This window comes from Polyodon spathula, chromosome 13 (genome assembly GCF_017654505.1).
Source record: "Polyodon spathula isolate WHYD16114869_AA chromosome 13, ASM1765450v1, whole genome shotgun sequence".
In the NCBI taxonomy this organism is placed as follows: Eukaryota; Metazoa; Chordata; class Actinopteri; order Acipenseriformes; family Polyodontidae; genus Polyodon; species Polyodon spathula.
The window spans coordinates 34,658,256-34,670,507 of record NC_054546.1 but is presented as its reverse complement, the minus strand read 5'-3'; the positions used below and the strand labels follow the sequence as shown (position 1 = coordinate 34,670,507).

At 34.6% G+C, this 12,252-nt stretch overlaps 1 protein-coding gene across 1 annotated transcript; it reads right to left on the bottom strand.

The window, feature by feature from the left end:
- Positions 1-5,523: 5,523 nt before the first annotated feature.
- LOC121325566 (transcription factor 25-like) lies at positions 5,524-8,616 on the bottom strand. The gene is made up of 3 exons (XM_041268247.1): positions 8,519-8,616; positions 7,461-7,536; positions 5,524-5,889 (listed from the first exon to the last, which is right to left on the bottom strand). Exons 1-3 carry the CDS (start codon positions 8,536-8,538, stop codon positions 5,722-5,724), a joined length of 264 nt encoding a protein of 87 aa, XP_041124181.1. The 5' UTR covers positions 8,539-8,616; the 3' UTR covers positions 5,524-5,721.
- Positions 8,617-12,252: the final 3,636 nt, after the last annotated feature.

The window sequence follows — 12,252 nt, the reverse complement described above, 5'->3', positions numbered from 1 at the left end:
ATTGTCCTGCTGAAATGTGATTTTCCTCCCCAGTTTCAGAGTCTTGGCTGACTTAAACAAGTTTTCCTCAAGGATTCGCCTATACTTTGCACCATCCATTCTCCCCTCTATCCTGACAAGCTTCCCAGTCCCTGCTGAAGAAAAGCATCCCCATAACATGATGCTGCCACCACCATGCTTGACAGTTGGGATGGTGTTGACTGGGTGATGTGCAGTGTTCGGCTTGCGCCAGATGCAATGCTTGGAATTTAGACCGAAAGTTAAATTTTTGTCTTGTCTGACCACAAAACTTTTTCCACATGTCTGCAGTATCATCTACATGCTTTAAAATGAGGCTTTTTTAGTAATGACTCCTATCTAAGACACCGAACTTTGTAGATCTCTCATGTTGGCTTCAGAGTAACATCCCGAACCAGTTTCCTGCTTGCCAGGCTGCTCAGTTTGGGAGGGTGACCTGATCTGGATAGTGTCTGGGTGGTATGATGCATCTTCCATTTATTAATGATGGACTTCACTGTGCTGAGAGGGATAATCAGCGCTTTTGAAATTTTCTTGTACCCTTCTCCTGCTCTGTGCCTCTCTACCACTTTATTCCTGACATGTTTCGAAAGCTCCTTGGTCTTCATGGTTGCTTTGTTGGATCACTATATGAGTTGCAGCTTGAAAGTCTTTATATACCTGAGGGAAATTATCTGCAAGTTAAACCACTTTGAGTAAACACAGGCGGAAACCATTTCACTAATTTTGTGACATTTCAAACAAATCATTTGCACCTGAAATGATTTCGGGCTGCAGTAGCAAAGGAGCTGAATACTTATGCAACTGAGATTAATTTGTTTTTCTCTGTAAATCTTACTTATTTATATCCTATATGCATTTTTTAACTTTATCAATGTGGAGTTGTTTGTGTAGATTCTACATGTAATCTAATTTGAAAGCATCGTGGAGTAAGCTCAGGTGCCAACAGAATGTAAAAATTTTGTAGGGGGGTGAGAGACCTTGGGTTTTTATTTTATAAAATAACTACGTTCAGATCAACCTCATTAATCTTTTAAGGTGCACGTTAAAAGAAACACAATCGCTTGTTTTGTGCACTTACATAATTGAAGTCATATAAGCAACTGTCGTCAGCATTGCCATTTTAATTAATGAAACTCAATATATAAATTGAATTATTTCATATTCCTCCTTATGTAACAGTTCTTTTGCATAATAAAATTAGAAAAAAACTAGAATTTCTCCCCAGATCCTAAAACACAGATGAAGCAGCACTCAAGACACAGTGAATAGAACCAAAGACTAATCTGAACTGGAAAACCGACTCTACCACACATGTAAATTTAATTCTTTTAATTTCATTGTGTGTATTTTATTTAGGAAAAAGGTCCACATGTTGTATTCTTTTAGTATACAAGTAGGTATATTTACCAAAATATTTAGAAATCCGATTCCCTTAAAAAGGTGTCTCTTTAAATGTATTTAGATCAAATTATCCTTCTTTATTGGATTAGTCTTATCACTCAATTGCAAAATATCTCTTAGATTTTTATTTTTATTTTTTTGTAGCAGATACACAACTGCACTATTAATACGTTGTAAATAAGTTGTTAAAGAGAAAGGCTTACTATTAAGAAAATGAAAACCAAGAAATTGAAATCAATGTTCTTCTCTTTGTTATCTTAATTAGCATGAGTAAATCATATCTTACATACATTAAGATCCCTTTGTAGATCTCTCTTTTGATAGGATTTTTAAACATCTTTCTCTTTTCCATGCAATACTTCCCATTGAAGGGATGCATCCAACACACTTGCAAAGTTGACCAGAAGTGTAGTATTAAAGTATCAGCAAAAAGTGTTAGATCATTTTTCTTCACCAACAGTTTCAAATCAATGACCATTAAAAATTTAAATTCACCTTTACCGTAATATGTGCGTTTTTCAAAAAGGCAGTTCTAAAACCTCAAAAATGACGGCTTTCGTAAGATTCTCAAAGCTTCCATTTAAAAGCATGTTTTTGTTTTGTTTTTTAAACTCATCCGCATGAATGTTCCTCATGATGCATATAGTAGCTCCAGGTAAATAAGTGAACAAGGATTTCCTTTTAAAGTTCTCTTTTATCACCATCTACATGTCATGTGCCTGTTTAACTTGAGTGTGCAGGGTTTTTTTTTTCCATCAGTTACATACTACAGCATGCCCTCTTCTTATTGCTTAACCACTGAGGACAGTTGACACAATCAACACTGTGCATAAAGTAAAACAATACAGTGTTATTCAACCATAAAGCACAAAAGGCAAATAAATAGAAGAGGAACGAATGATTGTTTCTGAGGGTCCATACAAACTGCTAACCTACATGTTTTATACATATTGGTCTGTGATGAGTCAAAGGGGTTTTCGGTCTGTGATTCAGCCTCCCGACAGTAGGTGGCATCAAACCAACTCGGGACTTCCCTTACCAAGATCTCGTGACCATGGCAAAAGTCATCTTTTGAGGGGCGGCACCTTGGTGAGGGGCGGAAGTACGAGTATGTAAATTCCAGCCACTGGAGTCAAGTGAAGGATAAGGACACGTGTCGGTTGGGGATTGGTGTTCCACTGACTACAGAGGCGGGACATTACATACTAAAGGGAACGTACTACTGTGTTCGGGGTTGGTCCGAAAGTAAAAGTAGGAGGAGTAACGGGTGAAGGGAGAGACTGGTTTTGTGCAGCGGGATTTTTTTGAAATACTAACATTTCTTTTGTCTTTTTTTTGTTTATGGTCACCACGAAGACAAATTAAAGACGAGTCATCAGTTTGTTTTGGATTTCACCCCTGCACTCCTTCCCTCACACCATTTTGTTTTTCGTTTGTTATTTAATCCTTTTTGTTGTGTATAGAAAATAAAAATAAATTATTTTATTTCTGTACACATAAATTACTGTCTGGACATTCCATTTAATACACTCTCGCCTCACACTGGGTGTTCTTACAGGAATGATGCTCCTCACCTTTACATTTTAAACACAAAGCCTTCACCTGTTCTCACAACCAGTCCTCCAGATTCCCAGGATCAGTGCATCAGTTTGCTTCTGGGTGTTACTCAGAGTCAGCACAAACAAACTGTTTACTGCATTTGAATACACACTGATGATGATTTTTTTTTTTTTTTTTTTTTTTTTTTTTTTTGCAGGTTGCTCATTAAGGGTAGTAGGAAAAAAATAAACAGAAATCTGTTATGTTGAGATCACAAGATAAATGATCTGAGGATCAAGCCATTTCAAACCATGATGTTGAGATCACATGATAAATGATCTGAGGATCACGACATCTCAAACCGTGATGTCAAGATCACAAGATAAATCATCTAAGGATCACGCCACTTCAAACCATGATGTTGAGATCACAAGATAAAGATCAAAAGATCATCAAATATGACAACATGGCAGTTTCTATCTACTGAACAATGGCAAAAAAAGCCTGTTTTAATAGACTTCTTTTTAAACAGTATTTAAATGGGGAATCACCCATCATCACAGCTCTAACAGATACAGTATGCAAGACCAGGGTTATCAACAGGCCTTAAGTAAATTCCTAATCAGGGTCAAGAATAACCCAGATTTCAAACCTACATTTTAGGTTCCACAAAATGACCATTAATAATCAAATCACATTTGCTATCTGATGCTAAGCAACATTATCTCTGCTACCAGAGATAATAAGATAAAGACTAAAATAATGTTATTACAGCTCAAAATCCCGAATTCAAATGTGGCTTCTTGTGCAGTGGTTTAACCAGTCAGTTTAAGAACTAAATGGACTACCCTAGACTTCAAAGATTAATTTATAATCCTGTTGGAAAATTGTTGAAGGGATAGGGTACAGAGCATCTGTACACACACACCTTAAACCATTTGTGAATGTTTTTTTGTTAATTTGAACTTTGAACAGTTAAATTTGAACTTATTTAGTATTTAACTTAATATAAAAGTTCTTATTTTACTGCAATTCCATATCAGATTCTTATGTTCTAATTAAACTCTGAAATGAAATTCCCTAGTAAATTTGTATCTGATTCTACAGCAACAATCTCAAAGATACGGACATGAAACATTTTAACTTCTTATATCTTTATCAGATCTCAAATCATGAGATCCATTGACCTACATATCTATATGTAAAGTTTCACATACCATGCACGCTGCCGGGACAGTCAGAAGTCAGAATGTCAAGTAATCCTTTGGAAGTGAAGCCAAAAAGGTTACTTAATGTTATTGGAACAAAACATTCCATTTTCAGTAGACTGGATTCAATCTAATGTGTTTATAGTGTGCTGCTCGATGCTGATAAGTAAAGTGTGTGTGCTAATGGGCTTCTACAGAACGAGGATGAGAACAAGGAGAAAGCAGACCTCATAATATCTCAAGAGATTATTGATTTCACCAAATGTGAAGGTCCATACAAGTCTTCAGAACTGTAGAGAAAATCTGTTTCTTTCTTACTTGGAGAAGATGTTTTGTTGGAGATACCACAAGGTTGTTTTCCCTTTCTTTTTTTTAAATATATTTTTACAGTCCAAATGAAATCCCCGGAGAAGTGGACACAGTGTAAGCAGTGCACACGTGTGTCACACCTTACATTTTCCAATATATCTAGAGAACCGCCAATATCATAATCTGGAGATGTATGGGGATGTCTGTCTGTCTGTACATCTGTCAATCTCTATGTCAGACTTAGATATTTGCATATTTCAGGACAACCAATGGATGAAATTGAAGTCATGGAAGTTAGTATTAATAGTATTTTAGCATAAAATCACTGAGAGTGTCCTATTCTGGGTATATATGGAGGTGTCTGTCCATTCATCAATCTGTGTGTATGCCAGACTTCCATTTCAATGTAGAGGGCATATAGTTTTAAAACATGCACAAAAAAAACCCATACTGACACTCAGAACAAACCTTTTTTGCCTCACCTTGAAGAATAATAATTTGCTCATGCCACTTTTTTGTATCTGCTTATTTATTAAATGCTTTTACTGTATGTTTTAATGTTTACTAACGGTTTGTAGGTTACATATTATTTATTAATAAAGAACCGTAATTATTTATTCAGTGAAATCTAATTAGTTACATTTTGTAAAATTCTATTAAGCCTGAATTGCATTTACAAGGCAGTTTATTCATTTGTTCTGCCTTTGTTAGAGTTAAAATGTTAAAATCTTCATATTCTGCCTTTAAATAAATGGCCCTGTAAAATGTTTAAAATAAAATAAAAGTACAACACAACGGAACATTTCAAAGATCTCTTATTGTGACTTTAGATATATTTGTAATCCATAATTCTAGTGAACTCATGGCATGGTTTTTTGTTTTTAACATAAAACTTAATTAAATCCATTTGGATTCTGCAAACAGGAAACATGTATAAATAATGGAAAGTACCAGTTTTATTTTCAAATTTACATTTTTAAACAGCCTCCTATTGAAGGAGACTTTAAATACATATTCATGGTCCATCAAAATTCCAACACTGGTGCTTTTTTGACAACAGATGAATTTGCAGGGTTAATTTTGTCTTAGAACCCTACAATTCCAATTGAATAGCAAAAAAATACTGAATTTGAAATGGATTCTTTGTTATTAATGTTGTCCAGGCCTGGTATTCTTCCAACTTCCCCAGTCCTGGCCCAGCAGCCTACTGTCCTGTAGACAGCTAAACTGGACCTCAATGGTCTCAATCCCACTCCTCATCATCCCTCTCTGGGTTGTCCTCACGCCGTGGCTCCTGAAATTGGATATTAACCAGCATGTCCCTCATAGCCCCCATTAGCTGGTTCACTTCCTGGTTCAGCTGTCGCCCAGCACGGGTCACTTCCAGGTCCCCCTCAGGCTTTACGCCACCCTGCAAAGAGCAAACAAGTGGCCATGTATCTAAGACAGCTTGTCAGTGAAAAAAAAACATTGGGTTCAACGAGAATAAAAGACATCTCAGGGGGAATTAGCCCCTCACCCACCAACAGGAATGAACATGTACAGCTGTTTATTCAGAGTCCTTTATTAAACAAGTCTATGCATTTTAATTAGTTTTATTTCAACCCTCGCAACCAGAAAGCTGTTTGTCAAAGCTGATTACCAGTAACCTAGCAACCGGCAAAGATTCCACTGAGATTCCCATTAAACTTTTAACTTTCAAAAGGAAGAGATCATTTCATACACTGAATGTCTCGTTTTCAAATTGATCCCATGTTAAGTATAGCAAGGGTTATGTAGTCTAGCCGTTTCCTGGAGCAGGACATCTCGTTTATAATGCTAGCGCTCACCCTTGCCCTGTGTAAGATAAACATGTATAATACCAAGAACGGCTCATGTTTGCTCTGGGAATTGCCAAGTGTGGCATTGAAACTATTAATATCGGTTTGCAAGATATACATAATTGACCATGACTGAGAAAATTTGTTCTGAAGTTGAAGGCAATATGTTAAAACATGTTGGTCTTTATATGGTCTTTATAAACTGGAATGTTCCAATACAACAATATGACAACTATATTAGGTTTGGTTAATGTTTTTGCTTACCTTCACATACTATATTTGCTGAGTTTATTAAAAAGTATATCTCAAATATTTGAGTTTGGAAGAAAAAGCAGCAATATAAAAAGTTGTGTGTGCTACATTTTTTGGTCATAATCATGTATATTTCACTCTTTATATAATATTTTAAAATCTCAATAGAGTATTTGCCATTATCTTACATAAAGGAAGGAAATTACTAACTTTAAAATGCAATGGGACACCAATTCAGACGTCACTAAGCCTTGTGTAATCTATTTTCACACAAAGAACTCTGGTTTTCCATAACAAATGGCCCACAGGGCTCTAAATCCATTTGTAAAGCTGATTCTTGAGAAATGTGCCCTCCAGCTTTCAGAACAAATGTGATTCTTAAAGAAAAAACTCTTTGAACACAGCCTAAACATTTATACGCATTCTGTTGGTCTTTAATTTTGGATGAAAAAAGAATTCCAGCAAGAAAGAATGAAAGCAGGGAAGCTTTAATATTTGAACCAGTAATTATATTTTATATAAACAGTTCTAAGTACACTATAGCACACATAGTAATGCTATTCAGTAACTCCAAGATTGCCTAGAAGTTAGTGAATTTTTTAAAGAAATATGTGGATCTGTTCAATCAGTAAGCTGCCATGTGTTGCCAAGATGCAGCCTCTTTAGTAGACATATTAAAAAAAACTTAATAAATTTAATGACAAACATTTTGACTAGCAGTCTTTCAAAATATTGAAGACATTGAGAAAAAGTTTGCCACTGAATTTATTATTTCTCATATGTTTACATTTACTATTGAGTATTCACTAGGACATATGGTACTGAAATTTGGGGACTTTAGAATGCATTTTACACAAAACTAGCTATTTATTTAAAACTCTATGTATACATAAATAAAATACCCACTTACCTGTAGGTTGAAGTTTGGCAGTAGAGATTGGAAAAACAGGGATAAAGTGCTTTCATCAGGAGCAACTCTATTAGCTCTATGAAAAAGGGGTTAAACACAATGAATATTAGTGCATTTTCCTCCTCCGAACAAGGAATCCATGCCAGCTGTAATGTTTAGCAATATATTTCAAAAGGAGACATTTAAATTTTGGAAAAATGGGTTAGCAACATATCAAACTTCTGTTTTTAAAAAACATGTTATCCCTTGCTAGCGTGGAACAGGTTATAAGGCAATATAGTCATAGCTCCCATTTCCTCTAGAATGCCATTACAGAACACAAATTCTATGGTCTCTAACTTGTGGCTCCCAACTACAGTGTTACCAAGGGAAAGCCCTGACCTCAAAAACGTGTTTCTTCAGATGCACGTTGAATTTCGTACAAGCCTGGGCATTCACTATTGCAGTATATTATAATATTTTAAAGTTTGGTTTTAGGCAAATAAGCATTTTTAAATAAGCTGCGTTAGTAAACATAAGCTACTTCTAAAGTGGATATTGTAAATATATTTATTACAATAGAAAACACAAGAAAAAAAAACTGTATACAGTCCCATTCTACCTCAGCATTTTGTTTTCATTTCTATATGGTTAAGGCTGTCACAAGACCAACATTTATCATTCAGCTGACTTCACATGACAGCAAACATCAAATAAATATGGCTTCCTTTTGTACATTTAAAAAGACAAAAGTCTAAATATCTACACCCTACTCCAGTTGAATGGTAAATAAGGACAGTATATATTTTAGAAAAATTGTTAATCATTTTTAATAATGATCTTTTAAGTGTGAACCAATGATGTGCTCAAGCTACTTATTATATATTTACTCAGATTCATCTACTCTTCTTTGTTTGAAAGCTATAGTCTACCAGTATATATTTTCATTTGAAGTGACAAATTACCACCCTCCACATAGATCTGAAAGCTATTTAAATGAAAAAGAATGCAATTGGATTACAGAATAAATCTGGGAGGTTGTATTCATAAAAATAATATCATTAAAACATTTTAATCACCTGTTGTTCAAAGAGGCCATGTATGCCAGTCTAAAAAGCAAACATATCTTTCAGGTCTAGTGTAAGAAACCACCGAATCTAAAGGAGTCAAAGGGTCAAACCCCATCACTGGCTGGGCAGTCACTTCCTGGAGATGAAAACAAGCATTTGAGTAACACACATCTCCTGCCAAAGCATAAATACAAAATGCCACTGAACGTATGCACATGTAAAAATGTGACAAAGGGAGGCAGAAGTGTCTTCACATATCTTCATATTCGCATTAACTTGCAACAAATAGTTGAAAGGCCTTTAAGGAATGTGACACTCACAACATGATCAGTGTACTGTAATGATTAGTGAAGTACTCTATAACCTGTAAGGAGCGCGGCTTGGTTGACAGAACTGAGGACTGTACTGCCATCTTCTGGCAGTAATTCTCAAAAATATTTTATTGGATTTGGTCCAGTGCACTGCATTTAATTAAGTGGCCCAGGCTTTTATTTTATTTTTATTTTTTTAAATCTAAAACAGGTACTTATTTTTAATACAGCAATTTTACATTACAGAGGGAAACTCGGGCTGTCAATCATTTGTAACCTTTTGTTTTTTAATTAGCAGCTGACATTACAACAAAATACTGTATTTGGGAATCTTCATCAAAGGAAACTATAAAGTGGCTCAAGTTGTAATATAAAAAATAAGCAAGGGGAACACTGCTTTTGGAAATTGGGTTCAGTTTTGAAAGGGGTAGATGTTTTAATCTGTGGGATTACACCCATGTTCATGGGGGTGGAGTTTGTAATCTAGGGCTGGTCTATGAGGGCTCCAATCAGTGTGTAATTGGGTTAAATCTAACGAGATATTATTGAAGTTCATAATCTGGTAATTACGGATTAGTTAAACAAACCCCCAAAAAAGATCTGAATTCAATGCTAAAGAAATCTAGACTGGAATACACAGATTTCTTAAAAGCATCATTACCTTGTTAAAATAACAGTAACAGAAGCAACAGACAAAACCAGTACTTCCAAAAGGATTTATCAAAATATATCTTAAACATAATGAAAAGTATAAATCACTTGTAATTTATCTATAATGTGTTACTGTCAATATCCTTAGCCACACTATGATGTTTGCATTAACTGATACAAAACTGGCTAAAAGATTTGCTGTAAAAACTATAATGCCAACAGTATTGATTGAGTGTGATTTTTGAGTAGTCTTAGAAAAAAACTTAGGTATAACACAGTCATTTAAGACAATGTGAAAATTAACATTTGGTTTTACGTAAAGCACCGACTTTTAACTGCCAACACAAACATGCTCTTGAAGTAAGACTTTCAAGTCTTAAAACGTGTTGTTTTTTTTTCTTCTCAACAACATGCAGAGAAACTCTTTGCAAATGATTTGAAAATGCGTTTACCTGCCCCATCTGTCTCCTTCATTTGGCTTTTTCCCCCCAAATGAATGTACCCTCCTTGATCAAGCTAAACATCTCACACACAACAAAGTGACTAAGAGCATGCAAACAGAATTATTTTATGATTTAATCTGCAATACTCCTGTGACTTTACTACAGTACAAATCGACATGGAAAGAAAATCTGGAACTCTTACTCTTATCACCCTGGATTGTCTCAACCTGCCCATGGTTTATCCCAGGATTACCTCTAAATCCAGATTCCAGGTGAGTTCTTCTGTACTGTAAAACAGTATACAGCTTTATAAACATAGAATTTAAAGAACAATGTTTCACTGCAGCCTGAAGGGTGTATCGATGCCGTTTCTAACTTTGAGTTTAAGGAAACAGTCCTTTCAGACCAAAGGATACATTCCATAGGCTGCAAACTGCCAGTCCTTAAATTGCCCAGCAACTCCCACTATACATCCTATCAGCAGAACTGAAATAAGTAAGTAAATAGTGAGAACGGCTACCACAGTTGTATATTGGGAAACTTTACATTTAGTATGAAGAAGAAACACTTAAGAAACAAAACCTTTACAAAGTGTTTTAGTTCAGACAATATGTTCTAGATTAGGCCCACAGGGTTTTCCCCTGTGAGGTGTAACTGAGACAAACAGTAATATATATATATATATATATATATATATATATATATATATATATATATATATATATATATATATATATATATATAATATATATATTTTCTAAAAACAAAGGGGCAGTGATCCCCGTTTTGGTGGGTTTTGTTTTTAACAACTTTAACTTTATTTGTGGGTTACTTCGAATTTGCTGAGCTCTGCAGAAAATACACTGAAGGATATATACATTGCTGATATCAACAATTCTGTTTTTCTTACCAATAATTATATTTTTGATATCAAAAATTGTATTTCTAAAATCAAAATATAATGTATCGTTTTCTATGTCAACCATTCTATGTTTTATATCACAGATTCTATTTTTGAAATTAAAAATGATATTGAAATTCAATGTTAAACTGCAATATAAAAAAAAAAAAACTAATACTTTTACATTAAAATGTTATTTTTTCACAGTTGTTGTTATAATGTGATCCGTTGCATGGATGGCAGTTAATAATAATCCTAGGCAGTGTACTTCTCTACAGAATACAGCGTGATGTACAATATTACAATATTCAGGGTGCACAACATCTAACCTTTCACAGACATACATGCTTTACACAACTCAGGATCTAATTGCTCGTTGTACTAATCATAAATCCTGTTAACTTTGCGCATACATATCATAAGATCAATTTCAAAACACCAGCAGCATAACAATAAATTTCCAAAGGTTTTTAAAAGTTGCACTTACTCAATACGGCGGCTAGAGCCAGTTCGTTTGCCCGCATGGCCCATTCAATTTGACTCATTGTTCTGACTGCACCTTATGATTGAAATAAATAAATAAACTCCAGTTCTTATTTGATTTGTGTGTTTTATGTTTGTTTCAAAATATGCCTCCAACGTATAATTACATGTAAATTATCCCTTTACAAAACGTGCTAATCCATAATTAGGATTGCCCGATGCATTTTCGTTTGGCAGAACGGTTTTAGAAGGGTTTCCTCTTCAGCTATGCTATTTATTACTATACCTGTATAACGGGGAGAGTGTAGGGAGAATAAATAATGTTGCCATTGAGTACTGACCAGTTTTGGCGAGTTTAAACATTTAAAATATTTTACAGAGTTAACAGTTTCAAATTGTGCCTGGATTCATGTTTTTAATGAGCTACAATGTGTAGCAAGACTAAATGCATTTAATAAATTCAAAGAAGTACTCAGGAGTTGAGCTTTTACTCGGCTGCACCCATAATATCTTCGCTCCACCTTATAAAGTAAAAAAAAAAAAAAAAGTGTGTTTGCAGTTTATTCCCCCATCACAGCTGTAAATTAACAATCTATCACTAGCCTGTATGCACAATAGTATAAAACAAGATATAGCAATTAAATTTAATAAAAACTGTGTAAGTGGTGTGACAGCAGTAATTGGGAAAGCAAATGAGGTGCTTGTATCATGTTTCAGTATATTAAAATACTATATTAAAGAGAGACACCTCCATAATTTCTCAAAATCTCATACTTTCAATGACGTACAGTAAATAATGTTTATATTAAGTTCCATCACAAATTTATTGATTTTCCAGATATATGGAAAAATGTATGATTGCATCCCCTATAGGGGACTCATGAGATCAAATTAACGGGTGAATATTTGTAGCTTGATCAAGACTCCCATTCACATTAAATGTTACACTCATAG